Genomic DNA, 18,328 nt, shown 5'->3' with positions numbered 1-18,328 from the left:
GTAGCTGGTGCTGGATTATATCTATTCTACAAGGGAAGGAAGTGGTCAGTCAGGAACTCCACATACTTTACAGAGGTCACCTTTACACCTTCGAGGACCCTAAAGGGGCCGACCAGCTCTCTTCCCATGATTCCGGCCCAAAACATGACTCCACCACCACCTTGCTGACGTCACAGCCATGTTGGAACAGGGTGGCTGTCCACCAACCATGCACTACTCCATCCATCTGGACCATCCAGGGTTGCACTCATCAGTAAACAGGACTTTTTGAAAATTAGTCTTCATGTATTTTTCTGCCCAATGCAGCCGTTTCTGCTTGTGAGCATTGGTTAATGGTGGCCGAATGGAAGGTTTATGCACAGTTGCAAGACTCTGGAGGACTCTACACCTTGATGTCTGTGGTACTCCAGAGGCACCAGCAGTTTCAAATATCTGTTTGCTGCTATGTAATGGTATTTTAGCAGCTGCTATCTTGATCCGATGCATGGATCTTACAGAAATCTTCCTCAATGTGCCTTTATCTGCACGAACCCGTCTGTGCTCTGAATCAGCCACAAATCTCTTAATAGTGCGATGATCACGCTTAAGTTTTCGGGAAATATCTAATGTTTTCATACCTCGTCCAAGGCATTGAACTATTTCACTCTTTTCGGCAGCAGAGAGATCCTTTTTCTTCCCCATATTGCTTGAAAATGGTGCTCTGCTTAATAATGTGGAACACCCTCCTTTAGTAGTTTTTCCTTTAATTGGGCTCACCTGGCAATCTAATTATCACAGGTGTCTGAGATTGTTTTCAGTGATCAAAATAGCCCATAGATCAAAAATGCCATAGATGAGTTAAACTGAAAAAAAATGTTTTAATCTTTGTGACACTGAAATAGAATTTGCATAATAATTTGGAACAGGGTGTATATTAAAAAGTAAGTTATAACGCATCTTAATGACAACTGATGAATTAAACTTCATCTAAAATATCACTAACATCCCAGATCTAATGTTAAAAAGGGGAGAGTTTTCTATCAGTTTAATGTCCTTTTAATTTGGATGCACTTATGATATTATTTCAAATGTATTTTTACAGGCTACATTTTCTCAGACAAAGGAATGGTTTTCAATAGCAAAACATAGTGAGCAAACAACTTCCACAGCCTCATTATCTCAACCCACTGCCTGGGGATCTTCAGATGACATTGCCTTATTGCACAGTACAGGGAGTCAAGGTAAAAGTGATACTTAATTCTTAATTAGTTCATCAGTATAAATCATAGTGAGTCATAGGGCTTAATGCTCTAAACATCACCAGTAACAAAAGAAATATCACATTAGACTTGCATAGGCAGACCTTAATTCTCTAAGAAAAGGGGCTAAATGTTTAAGTCTCTGTGAATGGCAAGCTGCGGCCATAGAAAATAATAAAGCTCTCTTGGGATAGTAAATGTGTCAGGAAAAAGCCAGCATTGATATATATATATTTTTTTTAAACATACAAATCAAATTGTTTTGTTTTTAACATACTATAACTTGCATTTACCTCTAGTTTTGCATACCTGTTTTTTTTCTACTATTACATTCAACATGCTTAGAAAATAGGATGATGCCTATGAGAAAACTTCAGAAATATCCAAGGGGGGGGGGGGGGGTCACTATGCTACAGCAAAAACTATTAAGAAAATGTAAAATAAAAAAAATGCTAACCGTAATACATTAAAATAAAGTGTATATGAACTTTCAGATAAAAAATATTATATAAATATTAATATTTTTTTTTAAAAGGGTTAAAATGATTTTGTTTTTGATATATATCTACAGTGCCCTCCACTAATATTATTAAAAAAAATACACAAAAATACTCTGCTCTCATGGATATCAAACAATTGCAAACACAACACATGTTTATCCAAAAAATAAATAAACTTTGTTAAATATACAGTATGTGTGGCACAATTATTGGCACCCTTTTAGTCAATACTTTGTGCTACCTCCCTCCAAGATAATAGCTCTGAGTCTTCTCCTATAATACCTGATGAGGATGAATAATACATGATAAGGGAACTGAGACCATTCCTACATACAGAATCTCTCCAGATCCTTCAAATTCTGAGTTTGACGCTGGTGGACTTTCCTCTTCAGAATCAGTTCACCTCACAGGTTTTCTATGGGGGTCAAGTCAGGGGACTTGGATGGCCATGGCAGGACCCTGATTTTGTGGTCAGTAAACCATTTTTGTGTTGATTTTGATGTATGTTTTGAATCATTGTCCTGCTGGAAAATTCAACCATGGCCCATTTTAATCTTTCTGGCAGAGGTTGTCAGGTGTTTAATATCTGTTGATATTTGATAAAGTTCATGAGGTCATGTATCCTAACAAAATGTCCAGCCTCAAAACATTAAAGAGCTACCACCATATTGAACCATGGGCATGAGGTACTTTTCCATATAGCTACCTCTCTGTGTGTGCGCCAGAAAAATAATTGTTAATCAATTTTAATGTCTTATAATGTGTTTTACTGTGTACTTACTGTAAACATTTTACATTCCAATCTTCTTCACATAGTAGAAAATGTTCTTTGCATTTTTGAATATATTTCTTCTGTTAAGTGTGATCAGTCCACGGGTCATCATTACTTCTGGGATATTACTCCTCCCCAACAGGAAGTGCAAGAGGATTCACCCAGCAGAGCTGCATATAGCTCCTCCCCTCTACGTCACTCCCAGTCATTCTCTTGCACCCAACGACTAGATAGGATGTGTGAGAGGACTATGGTGATTATACTTAGTTTTATATCTTCAATCAAAAGTTTGTTATTTTAAAATAGCACCGGAGTGTGTTATTACCTCTCTGGCAGAGTTTGAAGAAGAATCTACCAGAGTTTTGCTATGATTTTAGCCGGAGTAGTTAAGATCATATTGCTGTTCTCGGCCATCTGAGGAGTGAGGTAAACTTCAGATCAGGGGACAGCGGGCAGATGAATCTGCATAGAGGTATGTAGCAGTTTTTATTTTCTGACAATGGAATTGATGAGAAAATCCTGCCATACCGATATAATGTCATGTATGTATACTTTACACTTCAGTATTCTGGGGAATGGTACTTCACTAGAATTACACTGTAAGAAATACATAAAGCTGTTTAATAACTAGAGATTATGTTTAACGTTTTTGCTGGAATGTAAAATCGTTTTCATTTGCTGAGGTACTGTGTGAATAAATGTTTGGGCACTATTTTTCCACTTGGCAGTTGCTTAATCTGTTTTTCTGACAGTTTCTGTTCTCCCTCACTGCTGTGTGTGAGGGGGAGGGGCCGTTTTTTGGCGCTTTTTCTATGCATCAAATATTTCAGTCAGCAACTCATTGTATTCCCTGCATGATCCGGTTCATCTCTACAGAGCTCAGGGGTCTTCAAAACTTATTTTGAGGGAGGTAATTTCTCTCAGCAGAGCTGTGAGAATTATAGTTTGACTGAGATAAAAAACGTTTATTCTGTAATTTGTTTCCTGCTTTCAGAATTTGTTATCTTTGCTAATGGGATTAAACCTTTGCTAAAGTTGTGTTGTTTACAAGGATTGAGGCTATAACTGTTTCAATTTATTAATTTTCAACTGTCATAGATCTTCTGTGCTTCTTAAAGGCACAGTACGTTTTAATATTATTCTAATTGAATTGTATTTCCAAGTTGCAAGTTTATTTGCTAGTGTGTTAAACATGTCTGATTCAGAGGATGATACCTGTGTCATTTGTTGCAATGCCAAAGTGGAGCCCAATAGAAATTTATGTACTAACTGTATTGATGCTACTTTAAATAAAAGTCAATCTGTACAAATTGAACAAATTTCACCAAACAACGAGGGGAGAGTTATGCCGACTAACTCGCCTCACGTGTCAGTACCTACATCTCCCGCTCAGAGGGAGGTGCGTGATATTGTAGCGCCGAGTACATCTGGGCGGCCATTACAAATCACATTACAGGATATGGCTACTGTTATGACTGAGGTTTTGGCTAAATTACCAGAACTAAGAGGTAAGCGTGATCACTCTGGGGTGAGAACAGAGTGCGCTGATAATATTAGGGCCATGTCAGACACTGCGTCACAGGTGGCAGAACATGAGGACGGAGAACTTCATTCTGTGGGTGACGGTTCTGATCCAAACAGACTGGATTCAGATATTTTAAATTTAAACTGGAAAACCTCCGTGTATTACTAGGGGAGGTGTTAGCGGCTCTGAATGATTGTAACACAGTTGCAATACCAGAGAAAATGTGTAGGTTGGATAAATATTTTGCGGTACCGACGAGTACTGAGGTTTTTCCTATACCTAAGAGACTTACTGAAATTGTTACTAAGGAGTGGGATAGACCCGGTGTGCCGTTCTCACCCCCTCCGATATTTAGAAAAATGTTTCCAATAGACGCCACCACAAGGGACTTATGGCAAACGGTCCCTAAGGTGGAGGGAGCAGTTTCTACCTTAGCTAAGCGTACCACTATCCCGGTGGAGGATAGCTGTGCTTTTTCAGATCCAATGGATAAAAAGTTAGAGGGTTACCTTAAGAAAATGTTTGTTCAACAAGGTTTTATATTGCAACCCCTTGCATGCATTGCGCCGATCACGGCTGCAGCGGCATTCTGGATTGAGTCTCTGGAAGAGAACATTGGTTCAGCTACTCTGGACGACATTACGGACAGGCTTAGAGTCCTTAAACTAGCTAATTCATTCATTTCGGAGGCCGTAGTACATCTTACTAAACTTACGGCGAAGAATTCAGGATTCGCCATTCAGGCACGCAGGGCGCTGTGGCTAAAATCCTGGTCAGCTGATGTTACTTCTAAGTCTAAATTGCTTAATATACCTTTCAAAGGGCAGACCTTATTCGGGCCCGGGTTGAAAGAGATTATCGCTGACATTACAGGAGGTAAAGGCCATGCCCTGCCTCAGGACAAAGCCAAAGCCAAGACTAGACAGTCTAATTTTCGTTCCTTTCGTAATTTCAAAGCAGGAGCAGCATCAACTTCCTCTGCACCAAAACAGGAAGGAGCTGTTGCTCGCTACAGACAAGGCTGGAAACCTAACCAGTCCTGGAACAAGGGCAAGCAGACTAGGAAACCTGCTGCTGCCCCTAAAACAGCATGAATTGAGGGCCCCCGATCCGGGATCGGATCTAGTGGGGGGCAGACTTTCTCTCTTCGCCCAGGCTTGGGCAAGAGATGTTCAGGATCCCTGGGCGCTAGAGATAATATCTCAGGGATACCTTCTGGACTTCAAATACTCTCCTCCAAGAGAGAGATTTCATCTGTCAAGATTGTCAACAATCCAGACAAAGAAAGAGGCGTTTCTACGCTGCGTACAAGAGCTCTTGTTAATGGGAGTAATCCATCCAGTTCCACGATCGGAACAGGGACAGGGGTTTTACTCAAATCTGTTTGTGGTTCCCAAAAAAGAGGGAACTTTCAGACCAATCCTGGACTTAAAGATCCTAAACAAATTCCTAAGAGTTCCATCGTTCAAGATGGAGACTATTCGGACAATTTTACCTATGATCCAAGAGGGTCAATACATGACCACTGTAGATTTAAAAGATGCTTACCTTCACATACCGATTCACAAAGATCATTATCGGTACCTAAGGTTTGCCTTCCTAGACAGGCATTACCAGTTTGTGGCTCTTCCATTCGGATTGGCTACAGCTCCAAGAATCTTCACAAAGGTTCTGGGTGCTCTTCTGGCGGTACTAAGACCGCGGGGAATCTCGGTAGCTCCATACCTAGACGACATTCTGATACAAGCTTCAAGCTTTCAAACTGCCAAGTCTCATACAGAGTTAGTGCTGGCATTTCTAAGGTCACATGGATGGAAGGTGAACGAAAAGAAAAGTTCACTCGTTCCACTCACAAGAGTTCCCTTCCTGGGGACTCTTATAGATTCTGTAGAAATGAAGATTTACCTGACAGAGGACAGGCTAACAAGACTTCAAAGTGCTTGCCGCACCCTTCATTCCATTCAACACCCGTCAGTGGCTCAATGCATGGAGGTAATCGGCTTAATGGTAGCGGCAATGGACATAGTACCCTTTGCACGCTTACACCTCAGAACACTGCAACTGTGCATGCTAAGTCAGTGGAATGGGGATTACTCAGACTTATCCCCTTCTCTGAATCTGGATCAAGAGACCAGAAATTCTCTTCTATGGTGGCTTTCTCGGCCACATCTGTCCAGGGGGATGCCATTCAGCAGACCAGACTGGACAATTGTAACAACAGACGCCAGCCTTCTAGGTTGGGGTGCCGTCTGGAATTCTCTGAAGGCTCAGGGACAATGGAGTCAGGAGGAGAGTCTCCTGCCAATAAACATTCTGGAATTGAGAGCAGTTCTCAATGCCCTCCTGGCTTGGCCCCAGTTGACAACTCGGGGGTTCATCAGGTTTCAGTTGGACAACATCACGACTGTAGCTTACATCAACCATCAGGGAGGGACAAGAAGCTCCCTAGCTATGATGGAAGTATCAAAGATAATTTGCTGGGCAGAGTCTCACTCTTGCCACCTGTCAGCAATCCACATCCCGGGAGTGGAGAACTGGGAGGCGGATTTCTTAAGTCGTCAGACTTTTCATCCGGGGGAGTGGGAACTTCATCCGGAGGTCTTTGCCCAAATACTTCGACGTTGGGGCAAACCAGAGATAGATCTCATGGCGTCTCGACAGAACGCCAAGCTTCCTCGTTACGGGTCCAGATCCAGGGATCCAGGAGCAGTCCTGATAGATGCTCTGACAGCACCTTGGGACTTCAGGATGGCTTACGTGTTTCCACCCTTCCCGTTGCTTCCTCGATTGATTGCCAGAATCAAACAAGAGAGAGCATCAGTGATTCTAATAGCACCTGCGTGGCCACGCAGGACTTGGTATGCAGACCTGGTGGACATGTCATCCTGTCCACCTTGGTCTCTACCTCTGAATCAGGACCTTCTGATACAGGGTCCCTTCAAACATCAAAATCTAACTTCTCTGAAGCTGACTGCTTGAAAATTGAACGCTTGATTTTATCAAGACGTGGATTTTCTGAGTCAGTTATTGATACCTTAATACAGGCTAGGAAACCTGTTACCAGAAAGATTTACCATAAGATATGGCGTAAATACCTATATTGGTGTGAATCCAAAGGTTACTCTTGGAGTAAGGTTAGGATTCCTAGGATATTGTCTTTTCTACAAGAAGGTTTAGAAAAGGGTTTATCTGCTAGTTCATTAAAGGGACAGATCTCAGCTCTGTCCATTCTGTTACACAAACGTCTGTCAGAAGTTCCTGACGTCCAGGCTTTTTGTCAGGCTTTGGCCAGAATTAAGCCTGTGTTTAAAACTGTTGCTCCACCATGGAGTTTAAACCTTGTTCTTAATGTTTTACAGGGCGTTCCGTTTGAACCCCTTCATTCCATTGATATAAAGTTGTTATCTTGGAAAGTTCTATTTTTAATGGCTATTTCCTCGGCTCGAAGAGTCTCTGAATTATCAGCCTTACATTGTGATTCTCCTTATTTGATTTTTCATTCGGATAAGGTAGTCCTGCGTACTAAACCTGGGTTCTTACCTAAGGTAGTTACTAACAGGAATATCAATCAAGAGATTGTTGTTCCTTCTTTATGCCCAAATCCTTCTTCAAAGAAGGAACGTCTACTGCACAACCTGGATGTAGTCCGTGCTCTAAAATTTTACTTACAGGCAACTAAGGAATTTCGACAAACGTCTTCTCTGTTTGTCATTTACTCTGGGCAGAGGAGAGGTCAAAAAGCTTCCGCTACCTCTCTTTCTTTTTGGCTTCGTAGCATAATTCGTTTAGCTTATGAGACTGCTGGACAGCAGCCTCCTGAAAGAATTACAGCTCATTCTACTAGAGCTGTGGCTTCCACTTGGGCCTTCAAGAATGAGGCCTCTGTTGAACAGATTTGCAAGGCTGCAACTTGGTCTTCGCTTCATACTTTTTCCAAATTTTACAAATTTGACACTTTTGCTTCATCGGAGGCTATTTTTGGGAGAAAGGTTCTTCAGGCAGTGGTTCCTTCTGTATAAAGAGCCTGCCTATCCCTCCCGTCATCCGTGTACTTTTGCTTTGGTATTGGTATCCCAGAAGTAATGATGACCCGTGGACTGATCACACTTAACAGAAGAAAACATAATTTATGCTTACCTGATAATTTCCTTTCTTCTGTAGTGTGATCAGTCCACGGCCCGCCCTGTTTTTAAGGCAGGTAAATATTTTTTAATTTATACTCCAGTCACCACTTCACCCTTGGCTTTTCCTTTCTCGTTGGTCCTTGGTCGAATGACTGGGAGTGACGTAGAGGGGAGGAGCTATATGCAGCTCTGCTGGGTGAATCCTCTTGCACTTCCTGTTGGGGAGGAGTAATATCCCAGAAGTAATGATGACCCGTGGACTGATCACACTACAGAAGAAAGGAATTTATCAGGTAAGCATAAATTATGTTATTCCTATATATATCTGTATATATCTATATCTGTATATATATATATAGATATATATATATATATATATATATATATATATATATACAAATCTCAAATATATATATATAGTTATAGTATCTGATATATAAAGAAATATATAGAAACACAAGAAAGGGGATATGGGGGCGCAAAACTCCTCTAAGCGTAGTATGTTATGGATCAAAAAAAGAGATTTATTAAAAAACAACAAATGCACACTCACACATTCAAACCTCAAACAAATATGAGGTATGGTAAAAGCACATATGGGTATATGTTTAAATATCACAACTCTACCGCAGTGTCCCAGGGTGAAGTCCTACAGGTGGTCTCACAGATTTACTGTAAAGTTCTGATAGTCTCAGCAGTAACCCTGTTCAGGCACTTAGTCCAGCATAGGGTGTTATCAAATAGTCCCATACAATCCCATATATCCAGTGTATAAAACAAAGTGAAACGAATATCTATCCGTCTATGCATCACACATGCTCAGCTGTTTTTGCTTCTGCCGGCTGAAGTTTTTTTGAGCAGCTGTTCGTTTGTTTGTGATATTCGTTTCACTTTGTTTTATACACTTTATATATGGGATTGTATGAGACTATTTGATAACACCCTATGCTGGACTAAGTGCCTGAACAGGGATACTGCTGAGACCTTCAGTTTACGGTAGATCCGTGAGACCACCAAGATTTTGTTATACAAGGGGTGATGAGGCAACCAGACATGGATCCCTTCCCCGCAGTTCTTTATTGGGATATAGCTGCACCACTGACAAGGCCCATGCAGGTTAAAATGTATGTCTGGGGCTAGCTGTACAAATCTTTTGTTTAGAAGAGAATTGACTGGTAATTTAAGCCTTTATTGTCCTGGAAGGGATCCGATTGATATACTACAACTTTGGCTGCCTGTATAATTTGCAAATGCATATAATTACAGAAGAAGAGACTCAAAATAAATTAATCTTTTATAAAATGTTAAATTAAGCATATTGAAAAAACAAATGCAATACGCAATTATTATTTCTCCCACCACTGCTCCCAGAAAGTCTGGAGTGCATACAGAACACTGCAGAACGCTGTAGTTTGCTTGACCCTGCAACATACTGCACAGTTATTGCTTACATCAGTGCAGGAGCTCATTTACTTATTCCTTAATGGTCACAGCAAAAGAGATCATATAAATACTTAAGAAGTATTCGTTTCACCATGTAATTATTATTTATAATCATTTTAATCTCTTTTATACTCCAAGTACAGATGTTGATATTATGTTTGGCAGGATCTGAGCCTTTGGAGAAGGTTGGTGAGAGTAAACGTGAAGAAGATGAATACTCTGTTTCCATTGCAATGTCTCCATCCCCGACTCCTATCAGACTTTATATTGAACGCAAGTTGAACAGTAGGGAAGAGATTTCCAAGGACGTTAAACAAAAAATGGATCCATCAGAAGGAGAACAAAGCCAAAAAGGGACATGTTTCCACACACTGGAAGAGTTTGCTCAATTCTTTGTTGGTCAGATATTGAAATCAGCAGTCTTTAAGTTGTCTGTTGAAGCAACTGAAGATGTTCACTATGAAGATGATATTTATAACTTATCTGATGTGTCTGTGCTGTGCGTAGATAGCCCTAAAGCTTTGTCCATTCATTCAGATTACTCTGAAACATCCATTGAAGAAGAGATTATTAATGTAGAGTCTGACAGCGATGGGCAGGATAGTCTTGACTCCTGGTGTACACAAAGGGCAGAATGTCATATAAATAGTAGGAAAGAGTTTGAAAGGTTTAAGTTATTTCTTAAAGGAACACCAGGGGAGAAACTATGGTTACTCTGGCTTGACATTGAAAGGCTGAAAGCCATAAATGACACAAAGAAGCAGCAAAGGTAAGTCCAATTAACCTTTTGTGTTGTAAGTCATATCCAAGAAGTATTTAACAAATTACTGATAAATGTACATTGTACTAACAAAAAATATATAATACATACAAGAGAAATGCATTTAAACATGATGAAAAATTCTACATAAAATTGCCAACTGTTTTACATTTAAAGGGTCACTATAGTGTGAAAATTACATTCTCCAAATTGTTAACTCTAGCAACTCTGCAATGCAATGTGTTTAACCTCAGCAAGTGGGTTTAATATACAGATAAAGTACCGCTTGGGAGCTGCAGAGACTGCTGGACCAGGGTGGACAGGTTCACTGATCTAATCAGCTGTGTGATTACTGCTTCTGATTGGGTGATCAGCAGTTTCTGATCTGGACCGGCAGTGCCCTGCAGCTCACTAAAACTATGTATTTAAGCCATTTGCAGGGGATAAAAAGATAGCATTGCAGCGACAGTAGTGTTAAAATTACATGATAAATTAGAGCATGTTATTTTTTTTATTTTTTTATTGTGGACATTCAAAAACGTATACAGACAGAGATAAAGAGCAATGATTCACATCAAATATTCACATCATATCTGATTCACAATGATAAACATACAACGTTGCAGTCCTTTTTCCTTGTTTACCCTTCCTAAACCTGTATGGGTCTCTTATGGACCTCTGAATAAATAATATTCAAATGTATTAAGGGTTAACCAGCATATATGATTTGAATTGCCAATAGAATTTTAGTAGCTCTCATCCTGTTGGCTGATTTGAACAGCCAATAGGATTTGAGTAGCTCTCATCCTATTGGCTGATTTGAATTTGAAGAATTAAATGAGCCAATAGAAATTCAAGGGACGGCATTTTTAATCGCGCACCTTGAATTCACTATCCAGTGTACAAAGAGGATCCTCCACACTCCATGGCACTGCGGTTGCCGGTCTTCAGTTCCAGGATCGCTGGTCTTCAGTTCCAGGGTCGCCGGTCTCCGCTCCGCTTGGAAGAAGACTTCAACACATGGGACAGGACCTTCTTCACCGGACTTCAGGAACAGTTAGACTTAGGTTTTTTTTTATTTATTTTTTTTATTTAGATTAGGGTGGGCATTTTGTAAAAGCCCTTTTTTAAGAGCAATGCCCAGCAAATGCCCTTTTCAGGGCAATGGGTGGTTTAGGTTTTTTAGTGTTAGGTTTTTTATTTTGGGGGGTTTGGTGGGTGTGGGGTTTTACTATTAGGGGGGACTTTGTGTATTTTGAATGTAAAAGTGTTGTTTATCTTGGGGCAGGGCCCTGCAAAAAGCCCCTTTAAGGGCTACTGGTAGTTTATTCTTAGAGTAGGGGGTGTTTTTATTCTGGGGGGCTTTTTAATTTTCATAGGGATTAGGTATAATTTTTAAAAATTTTAAATTTAGTTTTTTATTTTCTGTAATCTTCAATTTCTTTATTTTCTGTAATTGTAGCTTAAAGGGACAGTCTACACCAGAATTTTAATTTTGCCTAGACTGTCCCTTTAATTTATACTTAGTTTATTTTTAATTTTTAAAGTAGTTAGGTTTTTTATTTTCATAGTAACTTTAGTATTTTGTAATTTAGGAAATTTGGGTTCATTTAGGGGGTGTTAGGTTAGGGGGTGTTAGGTTAGGGGGCTTAGTAATATAATTATTTATTTGTGTTGTGAGCTTTGGCTGTTTAGGGGTTAATACTTTAATAAGTTTATTGCGTTGTGGGCTTTGCCGGTTTAGGGGTTAATACTTTAATAGGTTTATTGCGTTGTGGGCTTTGGCGGTTTAGGGGTTAATACTTTAATAGGTTTATTGCATTGTGAACTTTGGCGGTTTAGGGGTTAACATTTTTATAGGTAGTTTGCGATGTTGGGGGTGGCGGATATAGGGGTTAATACTTTATTTGTAGTTGCAGTATGGGTTTGATGGAGGATATAGGGGTTAAAACACTTTATTAGTTATTGCGGTGGGGGTTGACGGTTGACAGGTAGATAGATATTGCACATGCGTTAGGTGTTAGTTTATTTTTGCAGGCAGTTTCGGGAGTTATGGTGCTCCCATACTCAGCGCAAGGCTTGCTGCGGCTGCCTTTGTTGTGGCGATGTGAAAATGAAGTAAGATTTCTCCATTTTCACCACGTAAGTCCTTGCGCTGAATATTCAATACCGATTTGCGACGCGGTCCCATCTTTGCTTATGGGAGTATTGGATACCAAAACCGCGCAAAAAACGGTGTTGCCGGCTTTTGCAGGCAACACCACATATGTAATGGAGCCCTACACCTTTAAATCTTTTCTGAAAATTATACTTAGCATATAACATCTTACAAAACACATCCTAACAGTAAATTATAACTCCTTTGTGTAACATCTAGGAGACTATTACTATAGATCTTTTCTGAGAATAATACAGAACATATTACAATGTTAGAGAACCATCTTAAAAAACACAACATGCCAGTAAATTATAACTCAATTGTATTTAGCATTAGGTCTGCTAATCAACTAATAGAACATGTGTAAACAAGCAATAATTATAATCTTATTAATTATAAACAAGGTTAGGAACCAAGCTATTATAGTTCAGCCAACTTCAGCTGTTGAACTCAGAATAAAATTTGGAAATGTCTTGTAAGTCCCATGGACTGCGGTGAAGTTGGTTTCATATTGGAGATTCGACAGACATTCGGCTCTTCAAATAGCAATAACTTTTGAAAGAATCATGTCACTACTATATTGATTGTATATTCTTGGTCATGGGGGGATGTGAAATGTTGCACACCCTGAAAGTTGCACATCCTTTATTGTTTCAAAATTTCATTTTCAAAAGTTGAAATTTAAATTTTCTCTAAATATATAAACTGCAATAACTCTTGAAATAATCATGTCACTACTAAAATGATTGTATATTCTTTATCATCGTGGATGGGTAACGATGCACACCCTTTAGTTATTCAAAATTTCATTTTCAAAATTTGAAATTTTCATTTTTCTCTAAATTTAAAAATTGCAATAACATATTGGAGATTCGACAGACATTCGGCTCTTCAAATAGCAATAACTTTTGAAATAATCATGTCACTACTATAATGATTGTATATTCTTGATCGTGGGGGGATGGGGAATGTTGCACGCCCTGAAAGTTGCACACCCTTTATTTTTTCAACATTTTATTTTCAAAAGTTGAAATTTACATTTTTATCTAAATTTAAAAACTACAATAACTCTTGAAATAATCATGTCACTAATAAAATGATTGTATATTCTTGATCGTGGGTGGATGGGAAACGTTGCACACCCTTTATTTTTTCAAAATTTCATTTTCAAAAGTTGAAATTTACATTTTTATTGAAATTAAAAATTGCAATAACTCTAGAAATAATCATGTCACTACTAAAATGATTGTATATTCTTGACCGTGGGGGGTGGGGGGGTGGGGGGGGTGGGGAACGTTGCACACCCTTTAGTTTTTCAAAATTTCATTTTCAAAATTTGATATTTACATTTTTCTCTAAATTTAAAGACTGCAATGACTCTTGAAATAATCATGTCACTACTAAAATGATTGTATATTCTTGATCGTGGGTGGATGGTGAACATTGCACACCTTTTAGTTTGTCAAAATTTAATTTTCAAAATTTGAAATTTATATTTTGCTTGAAATTTCAACATTTTAATAAATCTTGAAATACTACTATAATGATTGTATATTCTTGATCATGGGGGTGGGGAACGCTGCACACCCTTTAGGTTTTTAAAATTTCAATTTTTTTTTTTAAATTTAAAAATTTCAATAACTCCAGAAATAATAATGGGTTATAATCTATCTGTTGAAGGCATTTGCTAGTTTTATCATGTGGATGAAGAAAATATTTTCATTTGACTCAAGGTTTTTTACTTTTCCTATGGTCTTCCAACCTGCAAGCTATGCTAAGGTGCCTTAAAGCTGATCAAGACCCAGGTCAGGAACGAATGTGGGGAATGCAGGCTAACCCTGCAATACATTCCATAAAAGGTTGTGATACTAGATAATTTATCATTTGTTAATGTTGCTATTCTTCCTCACAACACATAAAATACTTTTTGGCACTGAGGATACCAAGTGATCAAGCTTTTCTGTTATTTTGTCCCATGCCTCCTGCAAACACATTTTGAGGTGTGCAACAGTACTGGGTCAATGTTGACACATTTTCCGTTTTAAAATTCTCCAAACATTTGCTATTGTGGACAGGTCAGGACTGCAGACAGGCCAGTCCAGTACCCGTACCCTCTTCTTGCATAGCCATCCCTTTGTAATATGCGCCTAATGTGGTTTTGCATTGTCTGGTTGAAAAATGCATGAACTTACTTTGAAAAGTTGTTGTCTTGAAGACAGCATATGTTGCTCTAAAATCTCAATGTACTTTTCTATATTGAATTTAAATTACCTTTGCCAAGGGCACTGGCACAACCCCATACCATGTCAGACCCTGGCTTTTTTGGACTTGTGGCAGATAACAGTCTGGATGGTCCATCTTTGGTCCGAAGCACACAACATCCATTTCCTCCAAAGAAAATCGGGAATATTAATTAATCTGACCACAATACACGTTTCCACTTTGGGACGGTCCATCCCAGATGCCTCAGAGGACAGAGAAGTTGATATCTCTTCTGGACATGTTTGACATAAGGCTTATTCTTTGTGCACTATAATTTTAAGTAGATTTGTGTATGTAACTCCACATTGTAGTGCTTGACAAAGTTTTGCCAATGTAATCCCTTGCCTATGTAGTTACGTAGGCTATTGATGAATGACGATTGTTGATGCAGTGCCATCTGAGAGCTTGGAGACAGGGCCGTTTCTAGGGGTGAGCAGACCGGGCAGTGGCCCGGGGCACAATAGGGAGCAGTGGGGAGCACTTTAAAAATGTTTTTTTTTTATTGTCTTAAAGTTGCAGTGCTTGCTTGATAAACTACTGGTATAACAAATTTTAAAATACACAGATCACAAGCATATACATTATATATATATATATATATATATATATATATATATATATATATATATATTTGAAAGGAAGCTGTTATGTTATTTTGGCTGTATTGGATGTCAATCATACTAATGGAGCAACAAGATCACAAAGGTGGCGTGTTAAGACTGGATAACTACTTAGAGCTAAAACAAAGTAAAAAGGAGAGGAATCACCCTGAGGAAAGCAGTCTCCTATCTCACTGATCTGTGTCACTAAAGAGGTGATGTTTTATGAATATGACAAATTATTCATGGTCTTTATATAATGATATGTACATATTTTTTTCATTTTACTGAGCTAATTAAAAAAACTTAAATTATGCTTACCTGATAATTTGCTTTTCTTCAGACGGGAAGAGTCCACAGCTCCCTGCCTGTGTTTTTTTATGTGGGGCGGCTGAATTTTTTGTTCTTCTGGCACCTTTTTCACCCTGATATTTCTCCTACTGTTACTTGTTCCCTCAGTAGAATGACTGGGGGATGGGGGAAGTGGGGGAGGTATTTAAGCCTTTGGCTGGGGTGTCTTTGCCTCCTCCTGGTGGCCAGGTTCTGAATTCCCAAAAGTAATGAATGCAGCTGTGGACTCTAAAACACCTTGAGTCAAATGAAAATATTTTCTTCATCCACATAATAAAACTAGCAAATGCCTTCAACAGATAGATTATAACCCATTATTATTTCTGGAGTTATTGAAATTTTTAAATTTGTAAAAAAAATAAATTAAAATTTTAAAAACCTAAAGAGTGTGCAGCATTCCCCAACCCCACGATCAAGAATATACAATCATTATAGTAGTGACATGATTATTTCAAGATGTATTAAAATTTTGAAATTTCAAGCAAAATATAAATAAATTTCATTTTGAAAATAAAATTTTGAAAAACTAAAGGGTGTGCAACGCTCCCCATCCACCCACGATCAAGAATATACAATAATTTTAGTAGTGACATGATTATTTCAAGAGTTATTGCAATTTTTACATTTCAATAAAAATGTAAATTTCAACTTTTGAAAATGAATTTTTGAAAAACTAAAGGGTGTGCAACGTTCCCCACCCCCCCACGATCAAGAATATACAATCATTTTAGTAGTGACATGATTATTTCAAGAGTTATTGCTATTTGAAGAGCTGAATGTCTGTCGAATCTCCAATATGAAACCAACTTCACCGGAGTGTCCCATGGATCTGAAAAAGATTGTAGGAGTAAAAACCCTCTGCAGTTGTGAAGATGATCAGGCTTACTGGGTCAAGATTGAACTGTGGTCCCAGATGGGGAGTATTTTAATAACTGTAGCGATAAAAGCAGCATATATAATAGTTTCTTGTGTTACTTGTATTTTCTCATGAAAGCACGGCTGCGACGGTGATCCCTCCATGCACATCTGCATGCAGAAAGTAGTGTCCATGACATAACATAGAGAAAGCCGACTTTCAAAGGTGTCGCTTGCAATTTTAGTTGTTGAAGCCTTAGTGGCTGGAGATGTAAGAGGATCTTGCTGCTCCCAAGTGCTGTGCGTTCCTATCAGGCCATCTTTATTGATGCAGGAAGGAGGCAATATTTGCGACTTTTTCCTTTTATTTGCCCTAGGCTCGACTTAAGTACAATGCCACTGTACATGGTTGGCTGTACATTAGGAAGCCAGGTTCCTTTGTTTTAAAACTTGATATTAAAGCTGCATCGTGTAGTTGAAGGGGAGGATAAGTTAGTGTACATTTCACGTGCACGTTTACTGTCCTTTCATTTATATATATATATGTGTATGTATGTATATATATATATATATATATATATAGATAGATAGATAGATAGATAGATAGATAGTTTCAATTTTGTAATCCAACATTTTTTATTGTTGTGTGTTTATACTATACTATAATCCCCAGAAGTAATCAGATGTCTGTTTTATTTTAAGTCATCTCAATAAAATGAAGAAGCTTTATCTGGTGACAAGTGAAGATAATTTCATCAAGGCTGAAGTTTTACAGAGATTAAGACTTTTAGATACAAATCAGTGGAACGTAAATCATTTACAGCATGTTCAGACTGAAATTGTGAAATCCTTGCTCCTGTACTGGTAAGAGAGTCAAATGAATGTCATATCTTTGGTTGTCCTCTGAATATTAAAGGGACATTATACACTAGATTTTTCTTTGCATAAATGTTTGTAGATGATCCATTTATATAGCCCATACAGTTTTTTTTAAATGTATAGTTTTGCTTATTTTTAAATAACATTGCTCTGATTTTAAGACTCCTAACCAAGCCCTAAAGTTTTAGAAGTATACTGACGTATGCCTACTTCAACTTGCTCCTGTTTGTGTAAAGAGTCTTTTTTATATGCAGAGGAAGGGGGAGGGGGAGTGGCTGCTATTTTTGCTATACAGTGGCTGTTCCAGATAACATTTTCAACAGAGCTAAACTGGGAGCTTCTAAGTAAGTTTTTAAACGGTTTTATTTTTATATCGGTATCTGTGCATATTATTCTTTATACTAGTGTCTATTACATGCAGTTAAATAAAAATTGGTGTATCAGTAAAAATAATGTATTGAATCACTGTCAGTATGAACACCTAAACATTGTTAGAATGGCCCTTTTGGTCAATGTTAAAACAACCATTGGTGCAGCAGGTGCAGTGACACCAAGCCCCAAGTGCTGGGGGGAGGCCCATAGCAACCAGTCTATCTATCTATCTATCTATCTATCTATCTCTCTCTCTATATATATATACAGGGAGTGCAGAATTATTAGGCAAGTTGTATTTTTGAGGATTAATTTTATTATTGAACAACAACCATGTTCTCAATGAACCCAAAAAACTCATTAATATCAAAGCTGAATAGTTTTGGAAGTAGTTTTTAGTTTGTTTTTAGTTTTAGCTATTTTAGGGGGATATCTGTGTGTGCAGGTGACTATTACTGTGCATAATTATTAGGCAACTTAACAAAAAACA

At 38.3% G+C, this 18,328-nt stretch overlaps 1 protein-coding gene across 1 annotated transcript in view; it reads left to right on the top strand.

Annotated features, from left to right (window-relative positions):
• The window catches only part of RGS22 (regulator of G protein signaling 22), a 354,545-nt gene that overhangs the window by 41,419 nt on the left and 294,798 nt on the right, over positions 1–18,328 (top strand). Inside the window, exons 7-9 of the mRNA XM_053715916.1 lie at positions 1,082–1,220; positions 9,768–10,371; positions 17,290–17,451. Of these exons, the coding sequence (XP_053571891.1) occupies positions 1,082–1,220; positions 9,768–10,371; positions 17,290–17,451 (905 nt within the window). The remainder of the gene's footprint in view (positions 1–1,081; positions 1,221–9,767; positions 10,372–17,289; positions 17,452–18,328) is intronic.

Source organism: Bombina bombina, chromosome 5 (genome assembly GCF_027579735.1).
Source record: "Bombina bombina isolate aBomBom1 chromosome 5, aBomBom1.pri, whole genome shotgun sequence".
In the NCBI taxonomy this organism is placed as follows: domain Eukaryota; kingdom Metazoa; phylum Chordata; class Amphibia; order Anura; family Bombinatoridae; genus Bombina; species Bombina bombina.
Note: the sequence above shows the minus strand (reverse complement) of the source record. Positions and strands in the feature narration are given on the sequence as shown.